Source organism: Chiloscyllium punctatum, chromosome 2 (assembly GCF_047496795.1).
Source record: "Chiloscyllium punctatum isolate Juve2018m chromosome 2, sChiPun1.3, whole genome shotgun sequence".
In the NCBI taxonomy this organism is placed as follows: Eukaryota; Metazoa; Chordata; class Chondrichthyes; order Orectolobiformes; family Hemiscylliidae; genus Chiloscyllium; species Chiloscyllium punctatum.
Genome location: NC_092740.1, coordinates 119392489 through 119409578, shown reverse-complemented (window position 1 = coordinate 119409578; position 17090 = coordinate 119392489). Strand labels below are relative to the sequence as shown.

Sequence of the window (17090 nt, the reverse complement as noted above, 5' to 3'; positions counted from 1 at the left end):
TTTGATTCTACTCTTGGGCAACTGTCTGTGTGGAGTTTGCACATTCTATCCATGTCTGTGTGAGTTTCCACTGGATGCCGTGGTTTCCTCCCACAATCCAAAGATGTGCAGGTTAAGTGATTTGACCATTGTTTTAAAAAAAAAGTCCATGTGGGGTTCTGGGTATTAGCTGGGATGCTCTTCAGAGAGAGTTCTTTTGTAGAATGGCCTCTACCTGCACTATAGAGATTCTATTATTCTGAGATTATGCCCTTTGGTTTTACGCTCTCCCATAAGAAAAAAAAACATCTTTCTGCATCTACCCTGTCAAGTCCCCTTGGAATCTAGTATGTTACAATAAGGTTGCCTCACCTCCTTCTATATTCTAATGAATACAGACTCACACTACTCAATCTCTGCTCATAAGAAAGTCACTCCATACCTGGTTTCAGCTTAGTGCCCCTGGATTACCTCCAATGCCAATATATCTTTCTTTAGAAAAGAGGCCCAAAAATTTTCACAGTATTCCAGCTGCGGTCTGACTAGTATCTTGTACAAGGTAAAAACAATGACTGCAGATGCTGGAAACCAGATTCTGGATTCGTGGTGCTGGAAGAGCACAGCAGTTCAGGCAGCATCCAAGGAGCTTCGAAATCGATGTTTCGGGCAAAAGCCCTTCATCAGGAATAAAGGCAGTGAGCCTGAAACGTGGAGAGATAAGCTAGAGGAGGGTGGTGTGGGGAGAAAGTAGCATAGAGTACAATGGGTGAGTAGGGGAGGGGATGAAGGTGATAGGTCAGGGAGGAGAAGTTGGAGTGGATAGGTGGAAAAGGAGATAGGCAGGTCCGACAAGTCCGGACAAGTCAATGGGGACAGTGCTGAGCTGCAAGTTTAGAACTAGGGTGAGGTGGGGGAAGGGGAAATGAGGAAGCTGTTGAAGTCCACATTGATGCCCTGGGGTTAAAGTGTTCCAAGGCGGAAGATGAGACGTTCTTCCTCCAGGCATCTGGTGGTGAGGGAGCGGCGGTGAAGGAGGCCCAGGACCTCCATGTCCTCGGCAGAGTGGGAGGGGGAGTTGAAATGTTGGGCCACGGGGCGGTGTGGTTGATTGGTGCAGGTGTCCCAGAGATGTTCCCTAAAGCGCTCTGCTAGGAGGCGCCCAGTCTCCCCAATGTAGAGGAGACCGCATCGGGAGCAACGGATACAATAAATGATATTAGTGGATGTGCAAGTAAAACTTTGATGGATGTGGAAGGCTCCTTTAGGGTCTTGGATAGAGGTGAGGGAGGAGATGTGAACGCAGGTTTTACAGTTCCTGCGGTGGCAGGGGAAAGTGCCAGGATGGGAGGGTGGGTTGTAGGGGGGCGTGGACCTGACCAGGTAGTCACGGAGGGAACGGTCTTTGCGGAAGGCGGAAAGGGGTGGGGAGGGAAATATATCCCTGGTGGTGGGGTCTGTTTGGAGGTGGCGGAAATGTCGGCGGATGATGCAGTTCATGCAAAGGTTGGTAGGGTGGAAGGTGAGCACCAGGGGTGTTCTGTCCTTGTTACGGTTGGAGGGGTGGGGTCTGAGGGCGGAGGTGCGGGATGTAGACAAGATGCGTTGGAGGGCATCTTTAACCATGTGGGAGGGGAAATTGCGGTCTCTAAAAAAGGAGGCCATCTGGTGTGTTCTGTGGTGGAACTGGTCCTCCTGGGAGCAGATCCGGCGGAGGCGGAGGCGGAGGAATTGGGAATATGGGATGGCATTTTTGCAAGAGGTAGGGTGGGACGAGGTGTAATCCAGGTAGCTGTGGGAGTTGATGGGTTTGTAAAAAATGTCAGTGTCAAATCGGTCATCATTAATGGAGATGGAGAGGTCCAGGAAGGTACAGTTTTATTAAAAGTGCCCCTATGTCTATACTCTATGTCCTTTGGTAGAGAGGCCAACATTCCATTTGCCTAAATACCTCTGTTCTATCTTCCTACGGTTTTCCTTATTGTAATAGCCACATAAAATCTGGACTGTAAAATAAATAGTAACAATGGATGAATATTGTCTTTTAGCATTCATTGGACAACTGTCGAATGTATTAATTGCAGAATACATTAATTTTCATATGCATGTTAATTTTATGACCTGTTTCTACATTCATGTTGCTGTGGGTGTCACAGGAAAACTAATTTGAAATTGGTTAAAAATCACATGACACCAGGTTATAGTCCAACAGGCTTATTTGGAAGCACTAACTTTCGAACTGCTGCTTCTTCATCAGGTGGTTGTCTTGTAGGACTATAAGACACAGAATTTATAACAGAACATTACAATGTCATGCAAGTAAAATGATACATTTAACAAGCCTGAATTGTCAAGTCTTTCATCTTTTAGAACGGGTTACAGGTTTCAGTTCATTAATGTGTAAATCCCAGAACATCTTTTAAGTCAATTTTCTCAAGATTAGTTAAAGTTTTATATTTTTAAAAAAAGGTGACATCTCAGCTCAGACAATACGTTAAAGGTGTAGGTCAGAGTCTGTATCCCAATCTTGAGTCAGACTGGTTCTATTTCCAAAGTGGAATTTACAAAATATTACATGGATTGACTGTCTGCATTAACTGCCTACTAGTTGAGCATTTTTTGAGCAAAATAGAATGTATCTGTAAATATAATTCTATAAATATAAATTCACCCTGTAGACTTATATTTGTGTGTGCATGCAGGAGAGAGGGAGTGATTGTGTGAGTGTGTGTGCAAGCTTGTTAAAGTGTGTGATGGGGCACAAGCCTGCATGAATGTGAGTATGGAAAAGTGTATGCGAGAGAGTGATTAGATTAGATTACTTACAGTGTGGAAACAGGCCCTCCGGCCCAACAAGTCCACACCAACCCACCGAAGTGCACCCACCCATACCCATTCCCCTACATTTACCCCTGCATCTAACACTACAGGCAATTTAGCATGGCCAATTCACCTAACCTGCACATTTTTGTACTGTGGGAGGAAACCGGAGCACCCGGAGGAAACCCACGCAGACACGGGGAGAATGTGCAAACTCCACACAGTCAGTCGCCTGAGGTGGGAATTGAACCCGGGTCTCTGGCGCTGTGAGGCAGAAGTGCTAACCACTGTGCCACCGTGCCGCCCATGGTGTATAGTGTAGTGGGGTCACCTGTAGTGTGACACAAACCCAAGGTCCCCATTGAAGCCATCCTCATGGGTTCTGAACTTGACTATCAGCCTCTGCTCGGCCACTTTGCATTGTTGCCTGTCCTGACATCAGCCTTGGAGGATGGTCACCTGAAGGATTAATTTCCAAATATTAACATAATCCAGAAACAATCAGAAAGGTGTGAAATTAGCAGTGGGATCAATCTTGCTGGTAACTGCCATATGAGGCAGATGTGGCAAACAAGGCCAGATTTGGAGTCATGACTCATGCAGGATTGTATTGGTTTTTGCAGAGAGTGGGAAGCTGTGATGAAGTTGCAGTTGAGGGCATGAATATGTTAGGGACTTGTAGGGGAAGGGAAGTCATTGAAATTTGTCAAGGCCAGGTTTACGTGTTAGCAGGACTTACTGTAGGAGCGTTATGGGTGGTGCTGTTCTGAAGCAGCCATTCTTTATGAAGGGTGACACCTGGATACCATCAAGGCTACTATTGCTGTTATCATGTCTGGAGATAAATGTATGGGGGTCAAGTATTTTGTCAGCTATATTAATGAAATGTGAAGAAGTGACAGCAGATGATCTTGGAAATGATTGGGGTGGTGTTTGAAGCTTAGCTTAATGAGGAGCCTGTGGGAGTGAAGTCATACGCAGTCAGATTTATCCCAAAGAAACTGCCAGATGGAGATGTGCTGACTTTACATATTGCTTTCTGTCCCACTAGACATGACCAGCTAGGAAAGTATTGAACGTGGGATCAGTTGAGAGAGACCGCATTGAGAGGACCTCCTCAAAAGCAGATTCTGCATCAGTGAAGCTGCTAACCTTCATTTGTAATCCTTGGGGTGTAGGTTCCTGGTTTGTGACTATTTTTGTCAACTTTTGCTGGGCAATTGGGCAATCCCATCCCTGCTTTTCCTCAGCTATGCAGTTGAGATTTTATATCCGTACATTCCATTTGCCGTTGAAGGTACCCCTCCAGAAAAATCAGCTCAACTTGTTATGACTTTTGAGAAGAAGTTAACCAATATTGCAAATTAATATTTAGCACTTTTGGGAAATAATGTATTGAAATGAAGGTCCTACTGCTGCTGCAGCTTCTAGTAATGTATCCAAAGTAACAAACAGTTGTGTGCTGGAAGCAATATAATGTGTGATTATTTCATTTTTGCAGGTCATTTTACTGTTACTAATGCTAATAATGAGGAAGCGAGTCGCTCTTACAATTGCCTTATTCCATGTGGCAGGAAAAGTGTTTGTTCACATTCCACTTCTAGTCTTTCAGCCACTCTGGACTTTCCTGGCATTGGCATTATTCTGGGTCTATTGGGTTACGGTCCTACTTTTATTGGGCACTGCAGGTATGACTATACATTTGCAGAACTTTTTGTCTGTCTTTAGCTTGCATTGACAAATCTTAACCAGAAAAATGCTTTTTGGAAAGGATTTTATTCCAGCGTTTAATGGAAATATTCTGAGAAATTTTGTGCAGGTTACTGAAAAGCCTGGAGTATCCTTTTGTTCTTTCATATGTTTACAAGTTCTTAGAAATAGTCACATTGCCCTTTCATCAGAAAGGGATGGATCACCTTAAAGACAAACTGAGGAAGGCTAGACAGAATATATGGAGATCCTGCATAAAGGGATTATGAAATTTCAACAATGATTCCAGAGTGAAATATTGATTTTGCCGTCCCACAAGTTTCAATCTACACATGTAGTTTACAGCATACAAAAATAATGTGTGTGCTGTTGTTGGATGTGAATTTATGCTGATAGTTTTTCAAGCATAGTTCGAGAGTAATGCTGGACTTTCTTCTGCATCCCTATGTTGCTAGGCAACCAGTAGCACAGAGGCCCCCATGGTCTTTTCAAAATGTGGTTTTCCCAGTAGTTAAGACCGATACAGCCCATCTCTTATACTTGCCTTTGATAGGTAGGTGGCTCACAGCCCACGTGAGCATCGACTTAATTCCTTAACAAAATTCTGTTTAATCCAAACAATGTCCAACAACTCATTATCTTCCAGTGTTTTGCATATGAATATGTATTCTCAATGATAGTTCTGTATTTTGTTAGTTGTAATGGACGACAAAGTGTTCAATGCTCACCAGAAAAGCATAAATGCACATCTTAGTTTCGTTCACATAACCTATTCAACTTGATAATCATTTAAGTCATCAAGCATTTTTACTTTTTATTTAAGTAGGCATATCTTTAATATGGACCATCTCCTTTATTTTGTCCCTTTCTGTAGGATCTCCTGAGAAAAACTCTCAAGGCTACATAGAATTTAAAGTGTCTGGTCCTTTACAGTATACATGGATTTATCATCTAGTTGGTCTAATCTGGATCAGTGAGTTCATACTGGCCTGTCAACAGATGACCGTGGCTGGAGCTGTAGTGACCTATTATTTTACACGGTAAGATATTTTTGGGGAAGTGAGTCATTTATCATTACATTTAACCACTTGGAGGTTTAGAGGAGAAAGGGTTCATTATGTTGTCAATACCCCAGATGTAAGTTTGTTTTCTTTTCCAGAAACTGACATTTGGGTTTCAACATTTACCTTCTTGAAAAAGTGGGGCTTAGAAAGCACCTTTTGGGATCCAAGGATCTGCCAAAGTGCTTTACAGGCAATGAGGTACATTTGAAATGTATTCATTGCTGTAATGTACTAGCCAATTTGTACACAAATTCCATCCAACAGCATAGCCCTTAACTGTCCTCTCTATTGAAACATAGGACTTCACAGCAATATTAGCTAAGTTGACTCTTTTGAATGTTTCCACTGTTTATTTACCACCATCCACTTTTAGTTTATTTAACAAAGCAACCTTTAGCCAGTTTTTCTCTCATATCTTTGTACTTGGCTTTAAACGTGAAATTTTTGTTTGTGTTTGAAAGATATCAATTTAAAACTTCAATATTTCAATAAATATAAAGGTATCCAAGCGTCTCAGGTTCATTTGGAATTTAGAAACTGATCATTTCGTGCAGCTGATTTATGTCCATCTTTGTGCTCTGCATAGACCTCCTCCCACCCTACTTTACCTTGTCCTTTTATATCTTCCTATTCCTTACCCCCTCATATACATACCTAGCTTTCTCAGCTGTGCTGTTGACCTCAATATGACCTCACCTCACTTATATGACAGCATCTTTGCCATTGCAGCTTGTCATTGGTAAAAAAGCTTCTCCTGAATTCTTTAAAGGATTATTTCATGAGTGCCTTGCATTTATGGCCCAAAGTTTTGGACTGGGTGCCAAAACCCAATCAACCTGGGTAACCCATGCCATAACTGTAAAGGCTGTTGGTCATCCCACAATCTTTCTCTCATATGGAGAGCCCCAAGTTGTTCATTCTTTCTTGAGAGTTAGAACTACAAATTCTGATATAATTCCTGTAATCTCTATGCTCCCTTTGTTCTGATATTACCCTGGTAAATTCTTCGTTCCTCACGGTTTATTGCTCAGCAGTGGTGTGGTAAAGTCGTGGCGCACTGGTGATGTCACTGGACTAGTACTCCAGAACCTCGGGCTAATGGTCTGAGAATGTGGGTTCAAATCATGGTGGATGGTGATGTTTGAATTCAAACAACAAAATCTGAAATAAAAACCATCCTAATGGTGACCAGGTAAGCATTGTCGATTGTCATAAAAACTCTGGTTCGCCACTTAGGAGAGATGTATTACTGTCCTTACCTTGACTTGTGTGACTCCAGGCACACAACAATATGGTTGACTCTTAACTGCCCTCTGGGCATTTAGGATGGTGCAATAAATACTAGCCCAGCTAGTCATGCCCCATCTCAACAAGTTCTCGAGTCATTAACTGACTTGTATAGTCATGGAATTGATTTAATTGTTCCAGAAGAATTAGTTAATTATCATGGACTTCAATGTTTTACTGTATAATTTGCTGTAATATATAGCATTAAACACAATAGAAACTAGGAAAAACCCATTTGGCTTCAAGGCTGCTCAACCATTCAATATAATTAAGGCAAGTCTTCTATCTCTATGTTATATTTCTGCTTTCTCCCAAGCTCCTTTATGCCTTTAGTATCTGAAAAATCTACCACTCTCTTGAATATACTTAGTGACTTGGCTTCCACAGCTTCTGTGGTAGTAACTTATACAAGTTGAATGTTTTATGAATGAATAACAGGTCGCTTAATCCAGAGCTAAATTTGGGTTAGGTACTTAATTGGAACGTGAACTTTACTGCCTTTCTGATTTTCACACTGAAATGTACAGCTTCACATTTCCTCACACACTCAACTTGTCTAGATTGCCTTGAAACATCCTTGCATCCTCCTTGTAATTCTGAATCCTGCTTAATTTTGTGTCATTAGCAAACATGGAAATATTGTAATTGGTTCCTTTATCCAAATCATTTATTTATATTGTGAATAGCTGGGGCCCAAGCACTGATTTCTGTAGTATCCTACTGGTTACTGCCTAGAAAATGATCTATTTAGTTCTACACTCTTTCTGCTCTGTCAAGCAATTCTCAATCCATGCCGATATATTATCCCCTTTAAAAGTACTTTAATTTTTCCCATTTGCCTCTTATGTGGGACTTTATCAAAAACCTTCTTGAAATCTAAATGCACGACCATTGACTAGTTCTCTCTTATCCCATTCATCACATCCTCAAAAACACTAGAAGCTTAGTTGAGCTTGATTTCCCTTTCATAAATACATGATGACTTTGCCTAATTCAGTTAATGCTTTCCAAGTGTGCTGCTCTCACTTTTTTTTAATTGACTTCAGCATTTTCCCCACCCCTGATGCTAAGTGAAATCGTCTGTACTTAAATCGATGTGGGTAAATTTATTTTGCTCTGTCAAATTGCAATTTTCTCATTGATATTGCGTTTCCCAGTCTCCAAGGCTATAATATTGTATGGCCGAACCTTGGGGATGTAGCTAATAACAGTTACTTGAATGCTTAGTGGCTATAAACTACGCAACCTAGTTCAATTCAGGATTTAAATGATCTATTAACAGCAATTTCACCGACATCCATTCAATTTTAAAATTGATTATTAGTACAATGGCAGTGAGTACATTTTGTATTCTTACCATCGCTTTGTGGTAGTATTAATATCAATTCAGAAAAAGCTAAACACAGTCTGCCACGCAGAGTTCTTGCTTACAAATACTAAATGAGGATTAGTATTTGCTCATGGAGCTTTGTTAGTAATGAAATTTTTTACTGAAAAACTTAATCTTTTTTCCAGATTTCTTGCAATCTGCCCTGTCATTTATTAATAATTAAATCTATCTAACAAGTACTTTTGATTTTTTCTGACCCGTTGAATGACCTCAAATTGTGAACAGTCATTTGCAACTCGATAAGCTGGTCAAACAAAGAATATGCATGTTGTTTGTTTGTGTTTTACTCTCACAGGATTAATTATATAGTAATGTGTAATGTATATACAATAAAGCAGAATATAATCTCATTCCTCCTTTACTTAGACAAGTCAAAACATTAATTATTAAAAAAAGCCTCAATCCTACAAAGCTATTTAAAAACCATTCATTATCTTAATGAATTCAGACATTTTCAGAGCAACATCATTTAAATTGAAGTCCATTTGCTATTCATAGTTTTAACATTCATCTGTCCTGCCATCTTATCGTATATTGAGGTTGTCACAAAGTTGTATGGCACAGAAACAGAACCTTTGGTCCAACTTCTCCATCCCAAGCAGAATTACTTAATTAATCTAGTCCCAGTTGTCAGAATTTGGTCCATATCCCTCTAAACTATTGCTATTCATAGACCCATCCAGATGCATTTTAAATGATGTTATCGTACCAGTCTCCACCACTTCATCTGGCAGCTCATTCTATACGTGCACAACCCTCTGTGTGGAAAGGTTGCCCATTAGGTGCCTTTTAAATCTTTCTCCTCTCATCTTAAACCAATGCTGTCGTGTTTTGGACTCCCCCACTGTGGGGAAAACACCTTGTCTATTCACCCTATACATACTCCTCATGACTTTGTAAACTACACAACCTAATTTATAAATTTCTACAAAGTGGCCCCTTAGCTTCTGACACTCCAGGGAAAATAACCCCAGACTATTCAGCCTCTCCTTTTTAGCTCAAACCCTGGCAATATCCTTGTGAATCTTTTATGAACCTGTTCATTTCACAACATCCTTCCTGCAGCAGGGAGACCAGAATTGCATGCATTATTCCAAAAGTGGCCCAACCAATCTCCTGTACAGCTGCAACATGACCTCCCAATTCCTATACTCAATGCTCTGACCAATAAAGGCAAGCTTACTAAATGCCTTATTCACTATCCTATTTACCTGCGACTTCACTTTCAAGGAATGATAAAGTTGCACTCCACGGTCTCTTTGTTCAGCAACACTCCTCAACCCTAACCATTAGGTGTATAAGTCCTGCCCTGATTTACCTTTCCAAAATGCATCACCTCAAATTTATCTAAATTAAATTCTATCTGCCATTCCTTGGCGCATTGGCCCTTTTGATCGAAATTCCATTGTACTCAGAGGTAACCTCTTTCGCTGTTTATTCCACCACCAATTTTGGTGTCATCTGTAAATGTGCTAGCCATACCTCCTATATGCACATGTAAATGATGAAAAGCAATGGTCACAAGCCTTCTGTCTGAAAAACAATCCCGCACCACTACCCTCTGTCTTCTATCTTTGAGCTAGATCTGTATCCAAATAGCTAGTTCTCTATGTACCATATAATCTAACCTTGCTACATGAGGATGCTTGTCAAACACCTTACTCAAGTCCTTATAGATCATATCCATCACTCTGCCCTCTTTGTTACTTCTTCAAAAAACATAATCAAGTTTGTGCATGGGAAATTGTATTCACTAAGCCATGTTGACTATCCCTAATCAGTCCTTGCCTATCCCAATACATGTAAATCCTGTCCCTCAGGATTTTCTCCAACAACTTGCCAAACACCGATGTCAGGCTCACTGGTCTACAGTTCTATAGCTTTTCCTTACCATTTTTCTTAAATAATGGCACCAGTTTGGCCCACCTCCAGTCTTCCAGCACCTCACCTGTGACTATCGATGATCCAAATACCTCAGCAATCATTTCCCTAGCTTCCCACAAAGTTGGAAGGTACACCTGATCTGGTCCTGGAGATTTATCCACCTTTCATGCATTTTAAGAATCCAGCACCACCACCTCCGTAACATTGACATTTTTCAAGATGTCACTATTTATTTCCCCAAGTTCTCCATCTTTCTTATCCTTCTGCACAGTAAACACTCTTGCAAAAGACTTTAGTTTTGTGACTTTTGTTGCAATTACTGTGGGCTCATTCAGTAGGCATATGCATGATCTTAATGTATGAGATGACCTCTTGGAAACTAAGCACAGGTAAATCTGGAATGACTCAAATCGCAAAACTAAGTTATACAAAATATGTTGTTATAAAAGTGTTGTACTATGGTTTACAAACATTCTGTCCCAGTTCTGTGGCTTTTAAGATAAATAGTTTTTTAGTTATTCAAGAGACTCCTCTATTCCTTGGCTGTGAAGTTATGTCAACTATTTTATAGTTTGCACATAAACTGCAAATTGCTTTGATCATCGTGCTGATAATCAAATACAATCCATTTAACAGTTTTTCTGAAAGGGAAGGTACAATCAAAATTCCCCAGTTAGAGTTTTGTCTTGACTTAGCTATGCAACATATTGTTCTGTAAAACACCTGAATGAATGTTTATCTCTCATGTTTTAAGTTTAAAAATTTGCAGCAGGCATTTTGTAATAAAGTAATTCCCATGTTGTACAATTCTGCATTTCGGTGTGGCATTTTGACTTTTGTCACACTGAAGTATAGTGGTATATTGTCAATATTTTGCATCCTTGGCATTAATGATAGTCAAGTTGAAGAGACAATGCAATAAAATGCACACAAAGTCTGATCCATAAGTTTGCATTTCAGGTTCACCTTTATGTGTGATTGACTTTATGGCCTGAAGGCTGTATTCCAGGCAGCAAAGGAGGTTTCTCAATCCATTGAATTTAGTTTTGAAAATTCAGTGCACTGATTTTCTGCCATTGCTCCTGCAGTATGTCGAAACAAGACTACATATTACCTTTTGTGTGGTTTGCATTTTTGGCTTGGAAAGAGAGATCTTCAACAGATCATAGTGCTTTCAGACTCTTTTCCTACAGCCAAGTTGTTAAGCCAGTCTTGGTATCAGCCATTTATGTAGAATCAGAGCTGCTTGCTAGATCTTTTTCTGGAATTTATTTATATGTAAGCTCAAGTTTTAAACCTTCTGGTACAGTTTTACTTTTATGCACCATTGCTTTGACCTTGTGATGGGGATGCGTTATTCTAGCAGAAAGTGAGGACTGCAGATGCTGGAGATTAGAGTCGAGAGTGTGGTGCTGAAAAAGCGCAGCAGGACAGGCAGCATCTGAAGAGCAGGCAAATCGACATTTCGGGCATAAACCCTTCATCAGGAATGATTGCTTGTGGGTCAGGGGGCTGAGAGATCAATGGGAGGCAGGGTAGGGTTGGGGGGAAGGTAGATGGGTTATTCTAGATTAGAGTGGTGCTGGAAATGCATAGCAGGTCAGGCTGCATCCAAGGATCAGGAAAATCGACGTTCGGGCAGGAGCTCTTTATCAGAAATTCCTGACAAAGGGCTCTTGCCCGAAACATCTATTTTCCTGCTCCTCAGATGTTGCCAGACCTGCTGTGCTTTTCCAGCACCACTCTAATCTTGACTGTAATCTCCAGCATCTGCAGTCCTCATTTTTGCCTAGCTGGGTTGTTCTCGTCATTCTAACTTCTGGTGCGTTTAATTGTTGAATTCGAATGATATGATAAAATGCACCAATACATTGACTGAAAAGTAATATGTTTATGATATTGGTAACATGCTTCTAATTAATGATAGTTCACTGTTCACTTGTGATATATGAAGTGACCTACGATTCTGTACCCTGACATATGTTTAGTTTCAAAACAACCAGGATTGGTTTCAGCAAGTGTATTTGAACCATTGTCATAACTCCCTGCTCACACATTGGCATGCACATGATAAGGTATGAGTGTGCTTGTGATATACTGTGTATAAATTGACTTTGAATACAAAACACTGTATGTAGTCTCATTTTTCTGAGGTAGTCATTTTGAGCTGCCATTGCATATAATCATTAACCAGAATGATGGCTGTTGTAGTTTGCCATTGGCTGGTTAAGATTTCATCTGTGCTTAAGATCCTTTCCACATGAATGAAAGATTTTCATTTATATAGGGCCTTTCATAACCCCAGAACATTCCAAACTCTTTACAGCCAATCAAATACTTTTGAAGAACATTCACTGTTACTACGTAGGAAATACAGCAGCTAATTTGCATGCAGCAAACTCTGGAAACAAAACATGTGATGACCAGCCAAGCTCTTTGTTTTTTGAAGTGTTGATTGGGGGATCATTTCTGGCTAGGATGGTTGCTTGGTAATTAGTCAGCAGTGTTTTCTAAAAATTACATTTATCAAATGCCTACACTAGTCTACTGCATTACTGACATCTCATTAGGACACTAGCTGCACCACTGTTGAGCTATGTACACTGAATGCAGACTTGATCTCTCTTATATGTTTTCACACTTTCCCTGAATGTAATCACTGCTCTCTTGGTATCCAGTGTGTGATTGGAATCTGCTTGGCAACTGCGCAAGCAGTTACCACAGAACCTCCCATCTGACCTCATCTCATATAGAAATGATATTAAACCCAATAGTACCAGGATTTTCATCAGGAAGTAGCTCCAAGCTAATGCATTATCCTTGTGCAAATCTGCTGACAGTGACTGGATTGCCTTGATGCAAAACTTGATTGCATAGCTAAGTTACAGCATTTAAAAGACATTTGGACAAGTACACAGATAGGAAATGTTGAGTGGGATATGGGCCAAGCACAGGCAAATGGGACGAGTTCAGTTTAGGAAGCTTGGACGAGTTGGGCTGAAGGGCCTGTTTCCATGATGTATGACTCTATGACACTATGATGGCATTCTTTCAAATGTAAGTTGCACTATGTTCTTAAAAATCAGTATTGAAACATATTTAAGGAGCTGCTACAAACCATGTAAAATCATACCTCTCAATCATAGCCACCCAACAAGCATATTCTGAGTTTTCCAAACTTATTTAACAATTTTATATTGGCAGTGCAGTTCAAGTGACTTCAGTCAAGTGATTTAAAGCCTTGAATGTTGGTTAAGAAACATCGGTGAAAACTCTGACCCATTTGGCCATGTGCTGTTCTGTAATAATGTTTGAAATATAATGGCTGTCCACCTAAATGATCAGACAAATTCCAATTGTTATCTCTGTCCCCTTTTATGTAGGGACAAGAGTAATTTGCCAGCAACTCCAATTCTTTCATCTATATGTCGACTGATTAAATACCATCTAGGAACAGTAGCCAAAGGCTCCTTCATCATCACTTTAGTAAAGATTCCACGACTGATCCTCATGTATATACATAACCAACTTAAAGGCAAGGTAAATGTTGTTTCCAGAATGTGTAAACCTTTAATTTCAGTAGTATATTGGCGTGACTGTTCATGTTTGAAACCTACATTTCTACCGACAGAAGATTTTTTTAATGGCTTAATTTTTCTTTGTCCAGGAAAACGCTGTCGCAAAATGCATGTTGAAAGCTTGCATGTGCTGCCTCTGGTGTTTGGAGAAGTGTCTGTTGTATCTGAACAGGGTAAGTGGTCATTCAATTTACAGTTTTGGATTTTGCAGTCAGTTAAATTTGCAAACATAAACTGATTTTAATAGTATGTTACTCTGCACAACAGGTAGCTCTTATCTGAAATTTAATTGGGAACAAACTACAAATTTGAGTAGATGAATATCCATTATTGTTTTCTGCCCTGTGTCATTATTTGGAGTAGCCTGCCACTAGTCTCCAGTAGGATTTAGTACACTTTAACAGCCTTTGCAGCCTAGAGGATATGCTACAACTGGTTTACTTTAGATGACTTCAGTTCCTCTTGATTTAAAAGACTTCGCAACTCACATCATGAGCCCAACATAAAAACCTGTTCTAATTTACTTCTATCAACTTGCTTGTTAAATTAATTTAGAGCTAATTTATTTTTCTTTACAGTTGAAATATTTCCTTTATCTGCCTGAAACTACTAAATTGGCTTCACATCTTTGAATTAGTTTAGTTTAGGAAATTGAGTTAACTTTATTTTTTTTCCTCCTCACGAGCTGCCATGGATCCCAGAGAAGCAGCCATGATGTGGTTAAGATTTATATGAGGACTACTATTCATCTCTAGGTCTTGAGAAGCAGCTGTTGCTAGCCATTCACCCTATCACGTTGCCCAGCTGAATACTTTGACTCCATCATTTATTGTTCAACCGATTTGCTCTGGCTTGTGCTTGAGAAGCCGTTGTCTCCTTTCCTGATACTGCAATTACACCGTTGTCCTCTGGCCCTTTGTGGAACTGCATTCCTTGTTGTGCACTCCCATTCTGTTCTGTATACATTTCCCAATATTTTTGTAGCCTATTTACCTAATTGGTTATTTCAGTCCTTTGATTTTCTTGATGACCTATTTTAATTTGTTTTTATTCTTTCGAGGGAATTGCTGTCTTAGCCGCATTCTTTGTCTATTTCTAATTGCCCGAATGAAGGTCGTGGTGAACTGACTACTTGAACCACTACAGCCTTTAATCATGCTAATTTTGCAAATTATTTTATGTTTTTCATTTTTTTACTAGCTCCCTGCTTCTGTTGAAACCCATAATCGAATTCCTTTGCCAAGGACATTGCAGTTTGATTAATGAGCTAAGTTTGTTTTTTTTTCATCTCTGTTCTCATTTATTCACACACTGTTGCTGCCTTTTGCCTTGCTCCTGCTATGAGATAATGTCTGCTCCACTCCCTTGCTAATTTATTCTCTGACTCCCAATTCTGTCCCCTGTGGCCTATCCAATGAACCAGGCACCTGCTGTCTTTGAGCTGTGTAACCTTGCTCCCTTGCCTCTGCTTTGGCACATCCATCTACACCAAATATTTTGCTTGATGCTGCTGATAATCCTTCAGTTGGTGCAATGCTTTTCTTTACCCCTAAAAGTACAAAGGCCACTAACCCAAGACCACATGGCATGTGATGTGTTTTGTTTGCAGCTTTGTAAAGATGAAACTATAATAAAGAAAAGGTGAAAAAGAAAAAGATTTCTCTTTTGCAGTATTTCTGTCAGGCAATAGAAGGGAAAATTAATAAAGTACATCAAGGGCAATAAAATAATTTTCGATGGGCAATTTACTTGTAAGAATAGTCAGTGGAATATTAGAGCTGCTGATAGGAGAAAATGTTGAACCATTGGTGGAGGCTGAAGGCTAAAGTACATTCTTTCCAGCCACTTTCATATAAATGCTGAATTTTTGTGGACTTGGTCATTCTAATGTCATCACTGATGATGCAATGGAACGTTTTCAAATTGGCAGTGGAATGATTGCTCTGCTGGAGGATTCTATTGTGGAAAGATTGAAAACTCCTTCTCTGGAACATTTTAATTACCTTTTTAAATGTGTTCTATTTGTTTTGCAGAATGCATATGTAGCGACAGCCATAAACAGCACCAGCTTCTGCACGTCCGCCAGAGATGCCTTGCTGATCTTGGTGGAGAATGCTTTGAAAGTGGCTGCTATAAACACAGTTGGCGATTTTGTGCTGTTTCTAGGAAAGGTTTGTATTTTAGGTGTGATCATTACCACTTCATGATGCCTAATTTCTTAAAGCAATTAGCCACCACCTCAGGTGATTTCGGATAAGTGCTGGGATAAAAAAGGTAAAAACAATGACTGCAGATGCTGGAAACCAGATTCTGGATTAGTGGTGTTGGAACTGCTGTGCTCTTCCAGCACCACTAATCCAGTATGTGCTGGGATAGCCAGCAATGCCTGTGCCCCATTACTAAATAATAAAAATCTTGTTCTCTCGTGACTGCAACATCTACAGTTTTAAACATGACCCTGCTTTATTAAAATCTTACAAGCCTCAGAAGATTTATTTTCATAATAGCAAATTTTATTCTGTAACCGTGTAAGCCGAAATCTCAATTAAATCATAATTTAGGGCATGCAGTGGTGTCGTGGCAATGTCCCTGGACCAATAATCCAGACCCTAGGCTGATGTTTTGAAGACATGGTTTCATGTTCCATGTGACAGATGGTGAAATTTAAATTCAGTTTTTTAAAAAAAACTGCAATTAAAAGCTAGCCTAACAGTGACCATGTAATAACTGTTGATGTATCATAAAAAATGATCTGGTTCACTAATGCCCTTTAGAGAAGGAAAAGAGTTATCCATGTACGGTCTGACCTGTATGTGAATCCAGGGCCACATCGATGTGGTTGACTCTTAACTACCCTTTTAGGCAATCATGGAAGGGCAATAAATGCTTGCCGAGCTTGTAATGCCCACATCCTCTGAACAAATAAAAAATGTTCCTTAAAGCATTGAAAATAAGCTGAGGGCTGAAGCTCATAGTGTAGGATCTCACTGAAAATGGCAAGTGTAACTGTAAAGTGAGATAACTCAGGTTGTGATTATGCAACAGCAAGTTTGAGTCTTAAACGAAATCTATAAATTGTAGAGAAGAAAAGAGCGTTGTCGAAGGTAAGGAGTTTTGACGCCCAAATCAAAGTGAATTATAGTGTGGATATAAAGAGTAGATCATTAGAATGTGGAGGGTTCTGGTTGTAATACAGGGCATAAAGTGTAGGAATGCAATTTTGTTAATTCCTTGTCAGCTGATTTTGTACCATTGTCCTATGAAGAGACTTCCTGTAAATTTGCATTTTCTGGGTGACATTTACATTTTGTAGCAGAGCTGTTGGGTGCAGCCTTATGAGTAAGCTTATAAGTAGTTGATAGACTTCCAGACAGGAAGTAC

The 17090-nt window shown here is 39.9% G+C and overlaps 1 protein-coding gene across 1 annotated transcript in view; it reads left to right on the top strand.

The window, feature by feature from the left end:
• The window catches only part of LOC140488058 (choline transporter-like protein 1), a 74552-nt gene that overhangs the window by 40933 nt on the left and 16529 nt on the right, over nucleotides 1–17090 (top strand). The window contains exons 9-13 of the mRNA XM_072587722.1: nucleotides 4298–4484; nucleotides 5381–5546; nucleotides 13515–13671; nucleotides 13799–13882; nucleotides 15743–15880. Of these exons, the coding sequence (XP_072443823.1) occupies nucleotides 4298–4484; nucleotides 5381–5546; nucleotides 13515–13671; nucleotides 13799–13882; nucleotides 15743–15880 (732 nt within the window). The remainder of the gene's footprint in view (nucleotides 1–4297; nucleotides 4485–5380; nucleotides 5547–13514; nucleotides 13672–13798; nucleotides 13883–15742; nucleotides 15881–17090) is intronic.